The sequence below is a fragment of the Etheostoma cragini genome, chromosome 10, assembly GCF_013103735.1.
Source record: "Etheostoma cragini isolate CJK2018 chromosome 10, CSU_Ecrag_1.0, whole genome shotgun sequence".
Classification (NCBI taxonomy): domain Eukaryota; kingdom Metazoa; phylum Chordata; class Actinopteri; order Perciformes; family Percidae; genus Etheostoma; species Etheostoma cragini.
In genome coordinates, this window is record NC_048416.1 from 26,723,821 (window position 1) to 26,746,745 (window position 22,925).

The window sequence follows — 22,925 nt, forward strand, 5'->3', positions numbered from 1 at the left end:
TATTTTTACAGTTTTTTTCCTGACCGACCAAAGAAAGGCTACATTTCTTTGTGATGGTAATGTGTTCCAATTACGATGGGAAAGGGTAACTTTATTGCACAGCGAGAATGGCACGCACCTCACATAAATTTTGAAATGTCTTTGTTTTTCTTAGAAAGGATGAAGTGATTGCATTACAGCCTTTTGTGTTGCTGTCATTCTTCCAGCGTGGCGGCGTCTCCCTCTTCGGTGAGCATGCAGCCTCTGCTTTGTCATGCCAGAAGCTGGCAACATCTTTCTTCTGCTCATTTGGTAATATATTCAGAATGACTGCGGTGTTGTGGAATTGTGTGAAAACACCACTCCTCCTTTCCCCATCCTCCTCATTGCTTCCCAATATATTTATCCATCTGCAAAGGCAAATGAAACCAAAGGAGGTCTGGTGTGTTCTTGGTGCCAAATCCATTTCCATCGTGGATGAGGCTTGCAGAGGGATAATGTCACAATTGGCCAGAACAATCAAACCCAGGTTGTGGGGCTGTAGTTTGAAGTGGTGCTGCTCTGAGCATCATCATAACCTTGAAAGACCTTCACTGGAAGAGAGAAGAGAGTCAAGAGGGCCTCTGAGTCATAGCTGTGCAGATAGCGCCCCCCGTTGATCATCCTGGAAACAAACAAGGAACAGCATTGAAGCAGATGGAAACTGCTGGGCACACTAATGTGTGTGAGGCTCCTATGAATCACAGTATAGGTCTTCTATTGGACAGAGTCCCATCCATGCTTTGACTTCCTATCCATGCATATCCATGCATGGCTTAAAGCCATGATCTGATTCTGGTATATTGTCTTGTTCAACTAATTTCTAGCAGAAATCCTGCTTGTGACCGTTCCCGCCTCTTTAAGGACCCTTGTTGGTCCCTGGACTCCATTTTCAAGCATAACTGATCTCAGGTGTATAATACTGAATTACCTAATGATATAGCAACCACAAAGGTTATTAATGGATGGACGGATGAATGGATAGAGTTCAATCAAATTGAACATAACTGAAAATTACTGTAAACTGTAAACTAGCCTACACATGGGCGTACATTAAGTTGTATTTATTACAAAGCCTATGATTTGTTGGTGTTACATTTAGGCATTTAACGCTTTCAGTCATAATTTTTAGAGATTTTTTTGTAATTTAGCTTGAAAAGAAAATCATATTCTACTACCCGTTTTCTATTTTATACAGTACGGTCTAGGTATATCCCAAATTCCGACGTAATGTACCACCTCCGCACACTGAGCGTTTTTATTTTGAAGGTCCCAAACTCCTCCCCCCCCCCCCGTACTTCCGTGTTTGCGTCTGTCCTGCGTGTCCTGCTTCTCCTGCAGGCTCAAGAGTGTCTTGTGGTTGCTAATTTGAGATAAATAATCATGTCTCTGGAGGTGGAATCCGCTGAGTAAGTAGTCCAGTAAATTGAAGTGTAAGAAGGCTAATTTCTATAATAAATGGCCTGCTAATAACTCCGCATTTAATAACATTGTCTGTCAAAGAGGCCTGTCTGCAATCCGTTAGCATTAGCTTCCTGGGCTAAGCTAACAAGCTAAACTTACAGTACAGATGTTTTCTCGTTGTTAGCGAAGTGCCGTTCATTTCAGTCCGAAGTGTGGCTCTGATAGTTGAAGTATTCAAGTGTCCTTATGTTGTATTTTCCTTGCATCGTTATGGAATAAACAACTCAAATATGAGAGATAGAATAAGTTAGCAGCTAACGTTGCACTGCTAGGTTAGTTGCCACCAGACTCCGCTACGACCGGAGAAGCACATTATTCAAACTTAAGCAGCAAAAATCCATTGTTTGTTATGTTACAGTTGTTAAGTGATCCACTAACGTCAAACTGTGACTACTCATCCGACACATCAACACATTGTGATTTGAATACCTTCAGTTGAGTTATCTTGCAATATTTGTTCATCTAAATGTCTTGTGTTTTCCACAGCGTGATCCGTCTGATTATGCAGTACTTAAAAGAAAATAATCTGCAGCGGACTCTAGTCACCCTGCAGGAGGAGACCACCGTGTCCCTGAACACTGTGGATAGTATAGAGAGCTTTGTGGCGGACATAAACAGCGGCCACTGGGACACTGTCCTGCAAGCCATCCAGTCCCTCAAGCTGCCAGATAAGACCCTGATAGACCTTTATGAACAGGTGAGGTTTTGGATAAATTGTGGTCTAGAGCTTCCCTTGAAGTGACATATCATGGGCTTCTTTTATTTTCTCTCTACTCTGTCTTTCCCCCCCCACTTCATGTACTTCACCAGGTGTTTGATTGCCTAGTATTGTCTCCTTTTTGGTCTTTGTGTAGTGTTGTTGTACGTGTGATTGTTGTCCCATTTTGTTTTTGTACAAAAATTCTTAAACATGATTCCTGTTGGTTTCTAACATTGTTCTCACTACTCCTATCTTAAACCAGATGTATTAGTTAATTCAAGTTAAAAGTCCTTTAGGATAAAAAAAAAGACCCCGCATTTGTTCTGGTGTTGTCTCATGTCAACAGATCTTTAAGTGAAAAGGACCTGGTGGGTCATGCTTGAAATCACATGTCCTCTAAATATGAGTGCTTGTGTTGTTTCCTGAACAGGTGGTGTTAGAGCTGATCGAGTTGAGAGAGTTGGGTGCAGCCCGTTCCCTCCTCAGGCAGACTGACCCCATGATCATGCTGAAACAGACCCAGCCAGAGAGATACATCCACCTGGAGAACCTGTTGGCTCGCTCTTACTTTGATCCCAGAGAGGTGAGTCCAAACCAAACGGGTGAAAAGATGCACTCTTTTTTTCATCCATCCATCAAATCATTTTTGGTTTTGGCATCAAAATGACAGTTGTGCAGCATTTCTGATGTTTGTGTATCTTGATGTCCAGGCGTACCCAGATGGCAGCAGTAAGGAAAAACGCAGAGCGGCCATCGCCCAGGCCCTGGCAGGGGAGGTCAGCGTAGTGCCGCCCTCTCGTCTCATGGCTCTGCTGGGACAGGTAAGTGATCTAGAAACACGCAGATGGAGGAGTGTAATTCATTAATAATTTAAATTTCAACTTAATGTAATTGATACTCTTTATTGATCCCCTTTGGGGAAATTACAATTTACACACATTTACATTTATGTTTTATAACATACTACACACAAGCCTGAAATACACACACATGCTCAAGTCCTACACATGCACTAATGGAGTAATGTCAGAGTGAGTGGGCTGCCAGTGCTGGACCAGCGCCCTGAGCGGCTGATAATAAGAGACTCACCATAAGATAACTAATTTGTATTTCAATCCTGACATAGTTGCAACATATTTGCACGGTTGTACCTCTTGATTAATAATAATGTGTGTGCGCGCGTGCGTGCGTGCGCATGCGCCTTCTTAGCACATTTTGAGTATTTTTATTGAGCGTTCAGTTGTTCTGTGGCTTTCACTCACTTTCTTTGAATACTAATTTTTTTGTCCTGCACCAGCAAATATAGGGATGTGCAATGTATTGTCTTTCTTGATTTAGCTTTGACATAAAACCTAAGCTGTCATTCAAATAAAGTGCTGCTGATGATTTAATCTTCTTTCTCCTCCTTCAGTCTCTGAAGTGGCAGCAGCATCAGGGCCTCCTGCCTCCTGGCATGACTATCGATTTGTTCAGGGGTAAAGCTGCTGTTAAAGATGTTGAGGAGGAGCGCTTCCCCACCCAGCTCAGCAGACAGATCAAGGTACCCACACTGTCCAAAAATATGGATTGTTGAAAGTAATGCTAATGGACTTCTTCACTGTTCTAAACTGTATTCAGCCAAACATACTGACATTCTGTTCTACAGTAGCTCAGCCAGGAGATATGATACATTTTATGACTTAAATGCCTAAAGTGTTCTGACTTAACTTGTTTTTCTTCCCTGCACAGTTCGGACAGAAATCTCATGTGGAGTGTTCAAGATTCTCACCTGACGGTCAGTATTTGGTTACTGGCTCTGTTGACGGCTTCATCGAGGTCTGGAACTTCACCACCGGCAAAATCCGAAAGGTAGCTTAATGTTAAATAAAAGCACACAAATCTGGTTTACTGTGTGGTTAAATATATAGCTACATTTACTGTTTTATCATTTCAAAATTACTTGTGCTGACTTGAAATATTTGCATACACTCTTCGTGTCCTACAGGATCTGAAGTACCAGGCTCAGGATAACCTCATGATGATGGACGATGCTGTGTTGTGTATGGGCTTCAGTCGGGACACAGAGATGTTGGCCACTGGAGCCCAGGATGGGAAGATCAAGGTAGACAAGAAACATTACTGCTAGAAACATTTGCGCAGAAGTTTCTTCCTCTAGTACACATGGATTATAGCGCTACGCTTTAAAAGAACACTTGTGTCCAATAGGGTTTGTGCTACACATTTTTTTATAAACTGTGCTAATATTCCTGAATCCAGACGTATAGAACAACTACCGGACATTTTACGCTTTAATAAAACCCCAGAAATCGCAATGTAAATGGTATCATGAAATCTAATTGGCGACAGCACTACTCTTCCAATATAAAATCCACTTATTTCCAAGGTATTCATTTTGCTTTTCTGTTGTACAAATACATGTTTATTGGACATTGAACTGTGACATTTACAAAAAAAAAATTGCGTGTGTAGGTGTGGAAGATCCAGAGCGGTCAGTGTCTGAGGAGGTTTGAGCGCGCCCACAGTAAAGGAGTAACATGCGTCAGTTTCTGTAAAGACAGCAGCCAGATCCTCAGTGCCTCCTTCGACCAGATAATCAGGTAAACTCAATTCTTGCCAAACGCCTTCCCCCTCTTCTTCCAAACTCCCAAGAAAACCTACCAATGAATTCTTCCAGTTGATGTCACAACAGTGGTCCTTACTAAACATCTATTGTATTAGAAATAATTAAATGGGCGTGCCTTTAATTCTTCTTTTTGCTGAAGAATCCATGGACTGAAGTCAGGTAAAACTCTTAAGGAATTCCGCGGCCACACCTCATTTGTGAACGAGGCCACCTTCACTCCAGACGGCCACCACATCATCAGCGCTTCCTCGGACGGCACAGTCAAGGTGAGAGAAGCCGCTGCCAAACGAACGTGTCTTTTGCGGCTACAGTTACTGTCTTAATGGCATTCAAGGGCCTGTGTGTCAGCTGTCTATCTTGAGTACATGTGTGTCTGACCAGTGTCTCATCCCCCTGTGTTCAACCTGCTCCAGATGTGGAACATAAAGACCACCGAGTGCTCCAACACCTTCAAGCCTCTGGGCACGTCAGCCGGCACCGACATCACAGTCAACAACGTCATCCAGCTGCCCAAGAACCCGGAGCATTTTGTAGTGTGTAACCGCTCCAACACGGTGGTCATCATGAACATGCAGGGACAGGTCAGTTCCAATCAAATCACTTCTGCACATAACAGTCCAGCAGGAAATTGGAGCACAGTGTGGCTGCATAAGTGCTTTTAGGAGCGACGGCAGGGTGCTGGAATAGACTCACGAGCCATTACATAAACTGTTTTTTATCTGGTTTTAAAAAAAGGTCACTCATTTTGAACTCAATATTTTATCTGTAAAATACTGAGCAATAAATGTGTAGTTATTTTGAGCCTGTTAGTTGTTTGCTTATGAAACCAAACCAAGCCTGCCTGCCCTTTAAAACACTGTGTGTGTCTGTGTGTCTCCATTTGTCTCCGTGTGTGTCTCCGTGTGTGTGTGTCCCTGTGACCCGCCACGCAGATCGTGAGGAGCTTCAGCTCCGGTAAGAGGGAAGGAGGTGACTTTGTGTGCTGCACCCTGTCGCCCCGCGGCGAGTGGATCTACTGCGTGGGTGAAGACTTTGTGCTCTACTGCTTCAGCACAGTCACCGGCAAGCTGGAGAGAACGCTGACGGTATGTTACTGCTCTCAGGAGCTCACATCAAAGTGGAGGAAAATATCCCATTCCCTCCTGTGCTTCTGCTGCCAAACGAGCTGACTGTAAAGTCTTGGTATATGTCCTGGAGCTCTTTTGACTTTGCATACTTGTTTTATTAAATGATGTTATAAACAAGCTTGTAAAAATAAAAGTACATAAACTAGTCATGGTCATTGCTGTATTTGGCCCGTTGAGAAGAAACCAAGTTCTCCACAAGTCACGTAACTTTCTTTTTTCTTTATTCCTCCCTTCCAGCGATAGCCAGAAGCATTTTGTTTTTGGGTTGCCCCCATATGTGTGACTACAATATCTCAGGAACGCCTTCAGAGAATCTCTTCACATTTGGCTCAAAGATTCATTCATACAGGGTGTACTTCGGATAAACAGTTACCACAAAAAGAATGTTAGGTTCTGGGACTGAACGATGTTGGGGGAAAAAATCTAATGCTGATCATTCTGCCAGATATTGCGATTACGATTCAATTTGCAATTCTTATAGCTAAAGTTTATCTAAAGTTCAACATTCACCATGTAACAGAAAAAAACATTTCATGGAGCATTATAACATTAGAGACAATCAAAACAATGTCCTTCTGAAAGGATGAGAACATAGATATGAATTGCAAGCAATAAGTGTTTTTCTTTTAATTAGCATGGGAACATTGAACAGTCACATGCAGTCATAATAATACAAAATCAATTCCAATAAAATATATCAGTAATTTCTGGTAAACTGAAATTGCTGATACGCCTCAGTTCAATAGTAGCATCTACATATTGCACCTTCTCAGCCATGTTAAATAAAGTAATGAAAATGCTCCTGGACGTGTCCTGTGATCTACTAGAGACAGCTTAATTTCTGCTAGTGAGACATTACTTTATTGTTGCTCCAGTTTTCTAACCTAATTTAATGTTAAATGATATTAATTCTAGATCTGCATTTTGCTAACTTAAAATAGCAAACCGTCTTTTTGAGTTTTCCGCTATATATGGCGTCCGTAATTCTAAACCATAGGTTCTTTGTCCCTCCAGGTACACGAGAAGGACGTGATCGGCATCGCCCACCACCCCCATCAGAACCTCATCGCCTCCTACAGTGAGGATGGTCTGCTGAAGCTCTGGAAGCCTTGAGGCGTTTGATTCCAAACTGAGACTGGACGTTTGTTATACAGCAGCTGCTCGCCTCGCTCTGGACACTTCTCTGCCCGTTCTCTTTGGTCTTTGTCTTTTTACAGCACTCGGTGAATCCTTATATTTCACTTCACTGTGAACTTGAGGTTGACGATCTCAATGACAACATAGGTTTCACATATTTAGCTGCATCTTTATGCAGTTCCCTCAGTTTCAGGTGCTTGTCTTTTACCATGAAGCCATACAGCTGAATATTAGCAACTCATGGCAGTTTCGGGTTTTCAAGTGTTTGCGCAGTCAAGCCTTTTTTGACTGAATCTGGATGTCTTTGAAACTGTTTGTCCATCACAGAAATGATTAATGATATCTTACAAAGAAACATCATTTGCTTTACTTTAATGCATTTTTAGAATTTGTATGGGTATTTTTCATGTAGTTTTAAGTGGTAGATTTTTGTTTCATTACACACATTAAGAAAGGTGCTTCCAACAAGATTTCATTCATTTATCCATGATATTGTTTCAGTTGCAGGGAAAATAAATAAAAAAGGTTCTGCTGTTCAACACCTGAGCTTTACAGACATTCGGTAACTTCTTTTTTGGAGGCATCAACTTCAGAGAGAGGAGGGGAGTTGTCAGATGTTCGGGGTGAGGAGGGTAGCTACTAGACTCAGTTTTGTTTTTTAAAATTTCCCCCTTGTAAATATGTTTGTTTTGTTATTTGCATTTTTGTTTAGTTTTTTTCCAAGAAGACCTGGTTAATTAGTGTTTTGTTGTTGTCTTTTTTCTTTTTAATTTCTAACTAGAATTGAATGGCATCACTGTCAAATTCTTTGATATAATTTTTCTGAAGTTATTTAGTTCTTTCCAAATGGAGAATCACATACTAATTACATGAAAAAACAAAGTCATTGTAAGGCATTTTTCCCACACTGTACATACATTTGGAATGAGACTTAATATTTCAAGTTTCTATAATCTGCTGGATGTATGTATTCCCCGTTGTTATATCTCGTCTGTGCCATTAAAGCTATTTAACCAGAACAGAAGGAAGGCCCTTTACATTGTGTGGACCTGTGGTGTTGGAGAACCGGAATATGAACTAAATTGGAGTTAATCCAGTCGGAGAATACAAAAACATTTTCTTCAGTGCCGAACATTGTTGTATGGGACTTTAGACTTTAGACAAAATCTGAGTAGCTAAATGCCCAGTCTTGCATGCTGCCTCTGTATCACAGAAAGATAAAGCAATGAGGAGTTGACTGAGTTTGATCCCTGAATCTAGTCTGGTTGGATGGTTGTTAGCACATCAGCTCAGAGTGGGAAGTTAGTCCGCGAGACTCATGCCAGGATTTTGATTACGCATTCAAAATAAAAGCACGGATTTGTAACTGTCACGTAGTATGTTTAAGAGTTGTTGCCTCTTATAAAATGTGCTAATTAGAAGCAAGGAAATGGCAGTTAACTTTAGGTCAATATGATACTTGTTAAACTTCAATCTTGAGCTTGGATAACAACAACCTGGATTACCTGTCCATAGACGATTTATGACCAGAGTTTTTTTTTTTTGCAGTTCCAGGAACTTAACGTTCTTAGAACCCTTTTTTTGTTGTGCTCCAGCTGGACCAATTTGGGGCATTATTAAGTTCCTTTGACCACGCTTTTCATGTACTGTTCCTATAACTACGTTCCTTTAACTACTTGGTTGGAAAGATGAATGGGAGTAACTGCAATGCTAACGGCAGGTGATGGTTTGCCAAAGATTCTCCCCATAGGCGGTACGCTTTCCGCATGCTTGCTTACCACCTTGCATGGCACACCCTCACACTCTACTTCTGACTGGCTAGTAGTCCTTACCCAACTACTGCACATGTGCGACTCCCAACAAAGATGGAACAGAAGAGAGACGCCTCACTCTTTAGCTAAAACAGAGAGCTCAACACAGGGTGATAAGAAACTAAAAAAAATTGTTTTTTGAAAATGAAACCATGGAAACCTATTCTGTTAAAACGTCTAAATACAATTATGAACCTGAAAATTAGCATTAAATGGGCACTTTAAGTAACCTGGGGGTTGGTGAATTCTCCACTCCACTTCTCAACTGCTTGCATGTCTTACATGTGGCTTTGTACTTTATATTACGAGTGAAAACAATCCTACGTTTCACAGCTGCAACAACCATTTGTATTATTGATTGATCACCTGATTATTTTCTCAAGCAATTGTTTTGTCAGAAAATGGTGAGAAATTCAGTTTGGTATCATATATCACAAAGAAAAGCAGCAAATCTTTTGAGATCATTTGAGAAATCAATACAAAGGATTTGGGGCCTTTTTTCTTTTTAGAAAAAATTAAATTAAAAAAATTCAAACAGTTGCAATTTTCGTACCGATTTTTTTTCTTTTCTTATTGTTTCAGCGTTACTTGTTATTTAAACACTTTCTAATTCCTCCCTGCTATTTATCATATTTTTTTTAAGTCAGTTTATTCAGAAAAGGGCACAGTGCAAATTAATAAATCAAATTTTACATGGTTTAAAAATAACGGAATTAGCCAAAAGGCTATTTTTCATCATTGTTTAAAAAGGCTTTTTAAAACACAAAGAAACAAAAACAAAGACAAAATAACTCGGCACAAAACAGCACATAGACAGAAAAATTAGCAACAAAACAAAGCACAACGCACAAAAATTGTAACACAGCTTTTATTTTTTCAATCTGCGACTGGAAGTTGTTTTGTGTTGCATTGTGGGTGACTTGATGGTGTTGCAGAGCGGTGGGTCAGGGAGGTTGAATGACTGTTTGGTGTCAGAGGGGTTTCTGCATGGAAGAGATACTATGGCAGGAGCTCTGCACATCACTCTGTTCATATTTCTGCATATTTCTGCATCCTTTCTCCTCATTTCAGCCACAACTGCTAATGACACAACTACAGTGGGCTCCACCGTGGCTTCAGATACAGCTTTCCCTACAGCTGAGAGCTTTTTTCCTGCAGGGAAAACAAACGTAACTGAGGTTACCACCACACGGTTCACAGCTTCACAGTCAACAGCTGAACCTCCCGAAACCACTCCAACTACTAAACATCTGACTGAAGACACTGGTAGGCCAGCGGGGACAGCATTGTACAAAAAAGAGACAAAAGAAGAAGAAGGTCCTTTGGAATTAGGTGAGTACTTTGTATGTTTTTTTTGTTTTACTCACTATGAAACTACATCATTATTGTGCGAGTGTGCAGTGTGTCATTCAATAATGAGTGCACAGTTACCAAATGGATCCCTAAAACATTCTTACAGTACTATTTGTACTTGATTGGAAAGATATGCACAAGGGCAGTTGTGCTAACCTAAATGCATTTTGATTCAATTTAATTAATTTCATTTTTTTTACAACATGACTCATTTTTTATTGGTTTTACATGTGTCTAATTACTTTCCCCGGATACAGCCATGCTGTTGAAGTTCCTAAATGTGTTCCTCTGCACTCAAACCTACAGGAACCTCCCCTGAGAACAAATCAACCAGGATTGTTGTTTGGTTTGCATCTTTAGAAAAATAGATATAAACTAGGGGGATTTTGGGCATACGATTTTTTTTACTCAGGTCCATCAGACCAAACCCCCCTTGTATGTCAAAGGCTTCCAAAGATCCATGGCCTATTGGTACAGTTATGGTTAATGACGCCTCAAGTTTTAAATAACAAGTCTGAGACTCTTTCAGGGTTCCTCAAAGACTCTGACTTTCATAGTGTAGAGAGAGCTCTGTGGGCTCTGCATATCTGCTGTCAGAGAGTCAGTGTCCGAGGGTTGGGGGAGGATGTTCCACATTCTACCCTGTGTGCACTGAGACATTTTAGCTGTGTGTGTGTTTTGCTGATGGAAACCAGATGGGCTGTGTGATGCTTCAGATTTAAAAAAATAAATAAATAAATGACGAACAAGCCCCCCCCCCACACTCCTCCTGATGTTGTCCATGCAGGCAGTGATTCAACTGTACACACACTGATGCTGAATGTTGTTCTTGGTGTACTGTACTGACTAATTCCCAGTCTGCTGTAATGATATTCAACATGGGATGGTCTGAGCTTCAACTGAAGAGAAAGGAATTCTAAATGTCATATACAATGTTTTCTATGTTTAAAATGGTTTGCATTCTTGTAGAAAGAAGGTCCACCAGGAGCCTTAAGGTAGCAAAGGAGCGCAAAACGATCGCGAAGAAACCCAAACTCATCACCAAGAAGCCAAAGGTTGTTAAGAAAGCCAAACCTCAGGTCAAACACAGTGTGAGCCAATCAGGGGCCACGGAGACAGTCCCACGTATGTATGGGCGTAAACACTGATGTCTACAGCATGTCAATAAGACAAGGGTCAGGCATTGGTGGCAAATAGTTTGAAGTGCTTTCATCGTCTTTATGGGGTTTACTGTGTCAGGACAATTCAAGTGGTCTCAGGTGATTTCTTTCAGCCATTATAACTTTCTTCACCAACGCATAATAGCTTATATGAAATGTGAAGATCACTGGTACACACTGAATTGTCAGTTGAGGCAAACCCACACAGGAAAGCATCAAACATACCAGACAACTATTTGCTCATTTAACAGAAAATCCAGCTTTGATCCATGTGGATCCCTTGCTGAGGCAGTGAATACTGTATGTCTAACCCGGTAGTCGCCAGACCTATCTCCACAAGACTGCTTTATTCACCTGCTCCTGCGAACTTGTAAATGTCTCATGTCCTTTTTTTATTTTCCATTTGTCCACCTTTGTCATTTTCTCTGAATGCTTCTCTCCAGTCTCTCTTTTGGTAACTTCCTCCCACATGCACACAAACTGAAACTACTAAAAGGACAAAAAAAGTTCACTTCCTTAACCCCTAGGCCACTCTGTTAGTGTTACAGCAATATGATACACATTTAAACAGAGGTTGCTTAGTTATTAGTTTGACTCACTTGCATTTTGCACAATTAATACTTTTTTAAAACCAAAATATTGCCCAATAGCATTCTTTGAATCATGAAGCCAAAAGGTCATGTGGAGGAATCCAGGGAGATTAGACCCAGTGGGGGGATGTTTCTATGATGAGGCATCTTGGGGCGCATCTTCCTCTTGTGCTTTTTTTCAAAGAGAGGAAAGAAGGCAAAAGGAAGTGAAAAAGGGTGTGGGGGGAGTGGATGTGAAAAGTGAGATGGACAGGAGAGACAGGGTTACTTTAATAAATCTCACTACTGGTCTACTGAAAAGGCAATTCCCTCAGTTTCAGGCAGGGTAAATAAAGGTCCTCTCAGGGTGCCCGGGTAGCTTAGTTGGTAGAGTGGGTGCCTGTGTATAGAGGTGTGCTCCTTGACGTGCTGGGCTCAGGTTTGACTCCACAGCCCACAGTTTGTACAGCCCTTTGCTGAATGTCATTCCCCCCTCTCTCTCCCCTTTCATGTCTTCAGCTGTCCAGTCAAATGAAGGCCTAAAAATGCTCCTCTCTTCCAAAAACCTGCTTTTCTCTTTGCATTTCAGGACCACTATGTGGTTAAAGGTTTTTCCCTAAAACTTACAAACAATCTTTTTTTTGTTATTCACCCAGATAATGTGTTGTGGACCTCTTTACTCTCTGGCTCAGCGTCAGTTGATTCAGAAGTTTGTGGTTGGGCAGAAATCCCTACGGTCAGCAGCAGCAACAACAACAAAAGATTTAAAAAATAAATTACTTTTTAAGAGCCCAGCAACATTTTGAGTTACACGCAGCTCAACAGAGATCCAGTTGGACCACAAGGCAAAAGGGGGAAAATGCTCTTTATAAGAAATGCCACCTACATTTAACAGTTATTTTACACTGCTCCTATATCAGTGGTCTGAGACTTTTAAGCAGCCAGGAAAGTTCCCTGGCAGGAAGAGGCCGTTTGAACTGAGCTGAACCCTCCAGACAATGAGAGTCTGTCTGAGGCAGCAGAGGACCCTAGACGGGTTCTGCAGGAGAGTTTCTGTGCTTTCTCCATTTCTTGATCTCTTTTTTACATCTCTTTCAGTTTGCTTCCTGGGCTGGCTTTTTAAATCCAGAACCAGAAGTGCAATAGCAGTAAGTGCAGCATATACAATGGTTTGTTTGTGGCGTCCGGTGATTTTCGCGTGCAGAAACTAAATCTACGTTTCTTTCTAACGATCTAAGCGCACGGCGTGAAGCAGATGGCGCAGATGCGTTCAGGGCCTGTCCATATCCACTTCCAAAAAAAAAGGGTCCATGCACCAGGCGCATGGTTTAAAAGGCTTAATCAGAGGTGTGTTTTGGGCGTAACGTGCAATTAACCAATAAGAGTGTCAACTCCCACTCCCTTTAAAAGCCATACATGTTTGTATCTTGGTGCATTACTATTGTGATGGCAGATTTGCACCCTCATATTTTTATTTGTAATCTTTTGCATGTGTGTGTGTGCTGCTGCGCATCCCTGTGTGTGTGTGTGTGTGTGTGTGTGTAACAAGCATTGTGTGCGGGCGCTGTGCACGAACCTAGGTACATTTCACTGGCACAAAATTCACTGTTGAAGTAGGCTTGGTGCCTAGATGGCACAGTTGGTAGAGTGGGCACCCATATATAGAGGTTTACTCCTCGATGCACTGGGCACGGGTTAGGGTTAGCAAAGACAGTTGCACAGGGCTTTGCACTGAGCTAGGTGCAAGATAGGGCCCGAAGAGTCCATCCTGTTTTGTTTTTTTATCCTCCGTGTCCTCCTTGGCTACTGTGCAGTACACGGTCACGAAAGGCTTGTATCATGTGGACGTGCCAACAGCTTTGTTGACATGACTCTGAATTCCTCGTGGGGCCGGCAGAAACCACGCGCTTCAGCTTCAAGTAAAAGTAGCCCCAACGTGAAAAATACTCAATTATACTCAATTACTATTACAAGTCAATAACTAAGCAAAAACATAAAGGAGTACCTAATTTGATGTTTTTGATAATAGTGGTGGAGATTGCTCTCTGATTGTGTTCTGATGTGTTGAGATTTGTGGATTATATTGGCTATATCATATGATTTACATCACATTCATACTCATCACACATTCAGCGAGGCTTCATATCCTGTCTGTAGGTTTCCACACTCATTTTTTCATCTTATCTCTTAATCTGTCAACTGTCATTTGACACATTGATAACATGTGTCTCCTTTGTTGTTATATAATTCATTATATAACTTTACAATATCTCAAGTCATAAATGGACGAAGCTGTTTATCCTTTCGTCTCTTTTGAATGATTTGATTTGTTCTCACATGCTTTTGAGAATTGATCTTGTGATCTCTGAGCTCTCACTAGGTCAAATGTGTCTACATATGTTCAATGATAAATTGAAGTATGTACATGTGTGTCTATGTGTTTGTATAACTGCAGTACGTATAGTGTTTAAACCTGCATATACTGTGTGATACAGAGGAGCAAAGTGGATTGAGATACTGGTTCCATGAGTTTTTTTAGCTTCAATTAACTATAAATTTGGTATTATTCAACACAGACAGCAATCTTCTGTCTTGTATTGAAACGGCTGGTTGTTTAATACTGTCTGTGCAAAAGTTGAACTAGAGTGTTACCTCTGGAACTGCTCTGCTTTCTCCTATCATGGTATAATAATATTCAAAATGTGAGTAAATCCCTGTTGACTGTGTCAGAATGTCCTCCACTGGGCCTGGAGTCACTGAAGGTAAAAGACAACCAGCTGAGAGCGTCATCCTATAAGCGTAGAGGCCTGGGTCCTCACCGCGGCCGACTTAACATCCAGGTAACCACACAGGCCGACAGCAAACCAACAACTTTATCTATTACATGCTATCAACAGAGCAACAATATAACTGTTTGTTTTCTTTGTGTGTGTGTGTGTGTGTGCGTGTGTGCGCGTGTTGCAGTCTGGAGTAGACGACGGTGATATCTACGATGGGGGCTGGTGTGCTCAGTACAGAGACAAGAAGCAGTGGCTGGAGGTCGACGCTCTGCGACTGACTCGCTTCACCGGTGTCATCCTGCAGGGTCGCAGCTCCATCTGGAGGTCAGTGCAGAAGGTTAAAGTTCATTGAGGGTCAGAGTGAACACTGGGAAATAAAGTTCTGCAGAGATATGTCAACTTGAAGCACCTCCTTAATGTGATATACCTCTCAAAAGTCCTTTCACTATTGCTAAAATTAACAGCTTCCCAATACTATTCAGCTGACCTTTAAATTGAAGCTAAAAGTCAGCAACGCACTTTTCCTGAACTGTATATTTTAGTAAAGGCCTATCTTAGGAAACCCAAATACCAGGCTTCCCTCTATCATCCTTTTTTTTCTTTTCATGAACCTCTGATAATGTTTCTGATTAATTTTGTAAATTGGAAAAAAATAGATAAATGCATGAGTTGATGCTTGTTTTCTCTAATGGTCTATGGGGGTCCTATTTTGGACCCGAGCTCTCTTGCACAGTTACTATGTGTAATACATGTGAAATGATTTGTTGGCCTGCTAACTGTCTTGTTCACACACAGTTGGAACGTGGTGCATACCTACAAGGTGCAGTTCAGTAACGACTCGCTGGTCTGGAAGCCATGCATGAACGGGACCATCGAGGCTGTGAGTGAACATATCGCTCTTTTACAACATTCAAACTGAACTCCTGTCTCTATACTCTATACTCCTTTGTAAATTTCCCCTGCCTTCTGCTTTAAAGGCTTTTGTTGTAAGGATGGGAACATCTTGTGTGGGTGAATTACACTGGTAGGACTTTCCCTTTCTCATTTTATAAGGCAATGAAACACAAAGCATTTACAGCTAAAATCCAGAAAATTACATGAATAGCATTATGAAGTTCCCCTTTCTGACAATGAGTAACACGATGAATACATACAGTAGGCCGCCATATGCCTACAAATATTGTTTATTTAACAAACAGGATGGTGCAGTAGGCCTTTGAGATAGGCTACGTTATAACCTGATATCAGGTTTCCTACTTGCTTGTAATTAACATCTCTGTAAATGATAACTTTAGGACATGAAAAAGTTCATTTGGAATATAGCGGGCCTGTTGATTTTTAAGAAAAAAACAGGAAATAACACAGGCTTTACTAAAAAAATAGAGACACATGTATTTTTCAACAGTGTTTTAATAGCTTCGATGATGTATTCTTAAAATGTCTTTCTTACTTTTATTTCTTAAAAAATGTCTTTCTTACTTTTATTTCTTAAAAAATGTCTTACTTTTAAAATGATATGGTATATGATATATGTAGCCAGGTAATTGTGTTGGCTAGCTAGCTTTGCATTGGCAACAATAGCATGCAAATCACGTCAGTTTTGTGATGACGACGCTATTTGGTTGGATTTGGAGCCAAAAAATGAATTGTTTTGGTTTAAAGAAATATTAACCTATGATTTGGTGTTGGTTGAGAGGTGGGCTTCGTCGTCATGGTTACAATAATAACATGGTTGCGTTACGGTTATGCAACGGTCATACATTTAAAACTAAACAAAAACAACCTTGACTATCAGGTTGAAACGAGACACGATCCGCAGTCTGTCGTGATTAAGTTCAGGATTTAGGATTTAGTACCCAGCACAAACACCTCCCCTCGCGTTAATACATAATAATGGAGGCTTGTGTGAGTCTTGGCGCAAGCCCTGACTCGACGACACCCCGGAATGAGGACCGGGCGGCGGCGTTGCGATTCGTGGCCGAGAGTGTGCTGAGCGAGAGGAAGGAGAAGGAGGAGCAGGAGGATATCTGCTTCAACATCCTCTCCTCCTTTATCAACAGCCTGGACGACCGACAGTGGGAGACCATACGGGACCGGATGAGAGAACCAGTAAGTTATCCGCTAGCTAGCTACCTGCTAGCTAACTTAGCTAGCTAGCTAACGTTACTTTACCTCTGCACAAAACACACTCGTTATCTCGTAGTATTTTCTTTGACAGAAAGTCATCTTTACTCAAACAAAAAGTAGGCATAGTTTATAGCGTTAGCTTGTTGCATTTTAGTTATTGTTTAACAGAAAATAATTCAAACCAAAATGTCCAAAGTTTAGACGTTCTATTTTCTTTTTCTTTGAATCCATTCAGCAGCATCTAGCTAGTGCAACAGTCTAAAATTAGCAGGGATTAAACAGAATAAGAGCTGAATATGCATTGGAAAAAACTTGAATCACTACTAAAAATCTTATATAATCAACATATTTGTGTTTGGAAAAAAAAGCCTTACATGAATTCTGGCTACCATAAATCTCGAAATTGAAAGGCTTTATTTAGCTTTTTTAATTTGCAATATTAGGGCACATTGGTTGCTAATATTACCAGTTTATTTTTTGAAAGGTTATTTTTGTCCAACCCTTTATTTTAGTGATAGTGGGTAGACTGGAAAGGGGTAAAGAGATTGGGGATGACACGCAACAAAGGGCAATGTTAACCATGATTAATCATGAGTCATATGATAAAACCTTTATGTTTTCACTTTGTTTCAGTCGTTTAAAATCAGAAGACAGAAACGGCCATTAAATGTCTCCAGTAGCCTACAGGTTTTCAACTGTGCCTTTTCCTTCCAGCTGACACAAGCTCACCTGGCCCAGGTGTCTACGAGGATCATCGGGGTGGTGTCCGAGCTGGTGTTCCAGGTGCTGGTCCCTGCCCTGACTGTCAATCTGCAGACCCATGATTCTACGATGGCTTCACCTAGCAAATCCAGCAAAGAGGAGGAGACTCCGTGCAAACACAGAAGGTAGAGATCCACCTCTCATTCCTAATTAGGCCTCTAAATGATCCTACAGTGTGTGTGTGTATATTAATACTCAACAACAGCAGGAGTGTCTGTAGATCAGACAGCTGTTTTAGGTAACCGGTAAACAAGACATTTTAGGACGAGTCTTCCCTTAGTCTTCTTTGCTGATGAAAAGAGAATAGTGCTTGATTAATTGATTAGAATGATAAAAACAGTTGTTTGTGAAAATTTGCCAATTCGTTTTCAGTTTTACATTTTTTAAGATTCATTTTATACACGTTATCTATTTTTGATATATTTTGTGCTGTTGTCAGACAAAACAAGCAATTTAAAGATGCATCTTTAGCAGGGAAGTTTTGAAAGTTTCTCACTTTTTCCTGCTTTATTTTATAGACTTTTATTACTATAGACAATCAAATAATTCAAAGTTTAATCGATAATGAAAATAATTGTCAATTATTTTTGTAGTAATTTTGGCTTTGATTGAGGTTGTGACTCAATCAAAGGTTACTGTTTGGGGCACTGCGCAAATATGCAATCTGTGCTATCATTAAAAAAACTGCCAAGTGTGATTCAACTAATCAATAACTGTTTCTTTGCAGGTCACCCCCTATTATGCCAGCCAGTAGCATGCTGGGAGAAATACCGCAGCAGGTGGACCAGGACCATGAGCAGGCAGCAGATGTCAAGTCTGCCTCAAAAAAGTCTGTGAGCTTTGTTGACGAGGCCCTCTTTGAGTCTGCAACGTGGCAAGACATTGAAAGCTTTTTGGATCCAGCAACAGGGGAGGTGATGTCAGCTATCGTTCAAAGCTTGGACACCTGTCCAGAGCTGACAGAAGGCCCTGTTAGCAGGATCCTGAAACAAATCGCCCTGAAAATCCAACTGTTAAAACGGAGCTCTACCAGCAGAGGAAAAGAAACCTATTCAAATAGCCAAAAAGACAAAATACCCCAGGAGATAAATTCCGAAGCCCGAGACGGGTCGCCTCGTCAGGACATGGTCATAACTTACCCAATGACTGTGTCCCCTGAGGAGGTTGTCAGAGACCTTTCATGCAGCAGGTTCCGAGCCATCTGCCTGCGTATACTGAAGGGATTCCTCATGAGGTCAATGCTCATGTTTTCCTCGTTTTGTTTCAAGGGAAAGGCCATCACTAATGAGCCCAACGTGGACTCTGTGGCATCAGATATGTTGGACACTGTGTTAGACAGCGTCAAACAATTGTCGGAGCCACAGCCAAGGAAATGGACCTTCCCATGGCACCGGTCTGAAAACACCACCGTGTCTGAGAAACGTTTTGTCTACACAGCCGTGAAGCTTAAAACCAGTTTGGAGGAGACAATGCGAAAGTTTTATAACTCCTACAAAGAGTTGTCAGACAAACTAAGGGAGGAGGAAAAGGAAGAGGCAAGAAGGGTTTTGTCTGATCTTCTTTCCAACAGAAGTGATGACAAAGCTGAGAGCTCAGAGCTTCAGAGCTTCCAAAGCACAGCGACTGAGTCCGTGGTCAACAGCATGGCAGACGTGGTGAAATGTTTCCTGGATGAAACGGAGCAGTTGTTGAAACAAGACGACAGCAGCGTCCTGGGTGACAACACAGCACTGACCGGGCTGGAAAAGCTGATCAGCCAGGACAAGCTGTTCACCTTCTCTAAGATGCTGGCAGACAAGCTCGCTTGCATGTTTAACGAACAGGCACAGAGTGCTCCTAGGCTGCTGGCTTCCGGCAGAAAGGCGTGGTCCGATTCAGAACTCAGCCAGCCGACGAGACGGTCTGTTGGTGTCATCATGCCCACTGAGCAGGTGTACGTATTTGTTGAGGAAGCGGTAAAGCGCCTGATGACATCGCTCATCTTCCCTCCGCCATCCTGGGGGATGGGTACAATGATCAAGGTCCAAAGCGGCACTTCAGCTACCCCTGACTGGGAAGAGTCGACAAAGAAGTATGAGGCCTCCATCCAAGCCTACTGTACGCTGATCGCCCAGCAGGTGATACAAATCCTCGGCAGGGTGAATGCTTCCTCCAAGCTCCAGCAGGAAGTCATTGAGCCAAAGAAGAAGAAGAACATCATCCATTTCCTCAAGGAACTTTCTAACAACATCATGAGGAATTGTACGACTCGGACCAACAAGGAGGCCTAAGACGTCCAGCTGGCTAAAGAGGACAGACAAGTCATTTTAACATGTACTGTATTACTAAAGATCTCACCCTGAAGCCCTACCTTTCCTCAACTTCCAACCCACTCATTCCATCCTTCCTCATCCGCCAACATGTTAAAATGACTTGCCAACTATACCCCATTCACTTCAGCTGGCCCTAAGTCTTATGAAATAGAACCTTCATATTAAATAAAGATAGAAAAGAAATGTTTTTAATTTCATCAGCATTTGACTTTTTTTTTATAAACTCATTGACCATTGCCTAGTTCTGTCTTAAAGCACCCACATTATGCTCATTTGATCATTGAGGTTCATTATAGGATTTTGAGGTTGTAGCTGAATAGGTTTACATGGTTTTATTTTCAATAAACACCATATTTTTGTTGTACTGCACATTGCTGCAGATGCTCTTTTCACCCTGTATGTTCAAGTCTCTGTTTTAGCTACAGAGTGAAACATCTCACTTCTACTATCTTTGTTGGGAGTCAAACATGTGCAGTTGCTAGGTAAGATCCCATAAGCTAGATAACTCTTTTTTTTTTTTTTTAATAATATGGGTACTTTAAAACATTAGGAGTATGTACTCACTCACTTTACAAATTAATCTCTCTATTTTCTCTAAATTACTTTAAATTATAGTATAAAAAACACAGTCATTTCCTGAAACTGTCTTTTCTCTTTGCCGAGACCCGCTCTCAGTTCCAACTGACAAGGGTTCAGAAAGTTATTCACAAAGACATTTTGTAGGAAACTGAAAGGGTTGCTAAGTTGGCATTACTTACATGTCTACATTCATGAATCTCTTCATACAGCATGTTTTACTGGCTTTTGGTACATTTCCTTTACATTTTTTATTGTAAAATGGTTACATTTGAGCATTTCCTGCACTACATTTAAAAAAAAAAGCTTTGTGCACACTTGATCTTTAAAGTTAGTTTGTGGAAAAAAATGAGAAAAAGGAAAGTCATGACAGTTTAATTTACCCACAAGTTGTTTCCCACTGTTCTAACAAAAGCCCTTGAAGGAAAATGTGGTCAATAGCATTTATTGAAGGACATAAAAAATGTTTGTACAAAATTCTGGTATTTTCCTCTTTTAACAGCACGGAAAACAATCTAACGGTGGACAAAACTCATTTTTCTTAGGAAGGTATAATAATACTAATGCTTTGTGTTGCCCTGTGACAGGGCTTTGTGATTTGGTTAGATTTATGAAACTCCTCTGCCTTTTGGTTATTCAGGATGGCAAATCTGGTTTGGAAACTTTGCAGCCGTGGTTAGGTTTGCGTATTTGAGTTGTCTTTAAGTTGTGTGTGCCAAAGCCACAGCTGACCATGAAGTGTCAATCATGCAAAGATTCTTTTTTTCCATGGGGCAACAGACTGGTTTAAAAGTTTTCTAAAGACCAATGACTATATATTTTATTATTATAAGTCAATTTATGTCTTCTTGTATTTTATACACAAGAGAGGAAAAAACAGTAAATCTCAGAAAGATACATGTCAAAGCCAAAGAGAGTAGAAGGTGATGGCATTGCCAAATGAAACTATAAATCATGACAGCTTAGCTTGTCCTTTCATGACCTTGTTCTGGATATGGAGTAGTGTTTGCACATTTATTTAATGCAATTTAGGCTGTGGATTGACAGGAGAATGGATGACATGATGAGAAAGGTCCCTGGTTAGATTTATGTCATGCAGTTTCATGTTTTGCATCCTAAACCACTTCAACCCCAAGACTGAAGATTCCTCACATTCCCCACGTCTCCTTGTGCTGCAGGTATTTGAGGGCAACCAGGACACAGAGACACCTGTTCTCGCCCTTTTCAACACTTCCACGGTGGCCCGTTACATCCGGATCAACCCACAGACTTGGTACCAGAACGGGACGCAGGGGGACGTCTGTCTTAGAGCTGAGGTGTTGGGCTGCACACTCCCAGGTACAGAAGGGCCAACTGCTAGAATCAATGTTTTAATGTAAACTTTATGTTCTGTTTGGTAACTGTAACCTACATCTCTTTCATGATCACAGATCCAAATAATATCTACGCATGGCAGACCCAGCCAACAGGGTCCAAAGACAAGCTGGACTTCCGACACCACAACTACAAGGAAATGAGAAAGGTTAGATGATGGTGTTAACCCTCCGGTTGTCCTCAGGGTCAAATTAGATTTTTCATTTTCAAAAGGTTTCTAAGTCAGAAATGTTTGGCTTCCTTCAACCAAATTGTAAAACATAACGTGGATGGTTCCCTACGACGCTCTTCACAAGTTAAATAACTGATCATTTCAGTATTTTCATTGAATTTGCGTGTTTAATTTAATTTAATAGCATTTGAAGAAAAAAAATGATTTAAGAGAAAGAAGTGACAGACATATAAAGGAAAAAAAACAAAAAACGTCCCAAAAACGCAGAATAAATCGACAAAGACATTGTAAAAAGTGCGAAAGAATTCAGGAAAAAGTTATTAAAGTGTCTGGAGGTTTTCACTTCAAATTCTGACCCAGAAAAACTAATTGTTGCATGGTCTACGGGAAGTAAACACAAGGGTTAAAGAAGAAAAGACGCATGACGCAGGCTTGATCCTTTTGTACACATAGCTGCTAAAAGTAATGCATTGCAGTGTGTTTGTATTCCACGTATTTATCGCTGGATAAGGCGGAGGGGGGGCTGGATGGGTTGGTTGTAAGATTTTCAAGCGGGGGAGCAGAGTTTGCACCCTGGGAAAACCCAAAAACCTTGATCCAAAAAATGTACTGTATGTTTCTATGGAGTGTGAAGGTAACCTTTCCCCCATGACATCATAAAGGGAAGATTCCAGATCAACCCATCTGAGCTTTCATTTTCTCAAAGACAGAGCAGGATATCCAAGGCTCGGATTCTAGCCAGTGGGGGACCATAGGCAGGCTAAGGGAACGCATATTAAAGGGGCTTTAAGCGTTGTCACCTGTGTTTCAGGCTACAACATTTTTTGTAAGAAGTGGGGACGGGATGCGGAGGAGGGGGG

The 22,925-nt window shown here is 41.1% G+C and overlaps 3 protein-coding genes across 5 annotated transcripts in view; all 3 read left to right on the forward strand.

Moving 5' to 3' along the window:
* The first annotated feature begins 1,284 nt into the window (after positions 1-1,284).
* On the forward strand, positions 1,285-7,234 carry smu1a (SMU1 DNA replication regulator and spliceosomal factor a). The gene is made up of 12 exons (XM_034884170.1): positions 1,285-1,427; positions 1,969-2,179; positions 2,613-2,765; positions 2,893-3,003; positions 3,594-3,722; positions 3,911-4,030; positions 4,167-4,283; positions 4,652-4,779; positions 4,945-5,071; positions 5,219-5,386; positions 5,738-5,890; positions 6,947-7,234. Exons 1-12 carry the CDS (start codon positions 1,402-1,404, stop codon positions 7,043-7,045), a joined length of 1,542 nt encoding a protein of 513 aa, XP_034740061.1. The 5' UTR covers positions 1,285-1,401; the 3' UTR covers positions 7,046-7,234.
* Positions 7,235-9,805: 2,571 nt separating this feature from the next.
* Positions 9,806-22,925, forward strand: part of LOC117951315 (probable carboxypeptidase X1) — a 28,417-nt gene continuing 15,297 nt past the window's right edge. For 2 of the 3 annotated variants that reach the window (XR_004658140.1, XM_034882964.1), the window contains exons 1-7: positions 9,806-10,212; positions 11,203-11,358; positions 14,693-14,802; positions 14,927-15,066; positions 15,538-15,622; positions 21,698-21,857; positions 21,950-22,041. Coding sequence is in view for 2 of the 3 variants with exons in the window: in XM_034882964.1 (XP_034738855.1) it covers positions 9,882-10,212; positions 11,203-11,358; positions 14,693-14,802; positions 14,927-15,066; positions 15,538-15,622; positions 21,698-21,857; positions 21,950-22,041 (1,074 nt within the window). In the remaining variant the exon portion in view is untranslated. The remainder of the gene's footprint in view (positions 10,213-11,202; positions 11,359-14,692; positions 14,803-14,926; positions 15,067-15,537; positions 15,623-21,697; positions 21,858-21,949; positions 22,042-22,925) is intronic. The other variant, XM_034882965.1, reaches the window with a different exon arrangement.
* On the forward strand, positions 16,463-20,108 carry LOC117951317. Its single transcript, XM_034882969.1, has 3 exons — positions 16,463-16,851; positions 17,584-17,756; positions 18,359-20,108. The coding sequence occupies exons 1-3, from the start codon at positions 16,636-16,638 to the stop codon at positions 19,899-19,901; spliced, it is 1,932 nt and encodes a 643-aa protein (XP_034738860.1). The 5' UTR covers positions 16,463-16,635; the 3' UTR covers positions 19,902-20,108.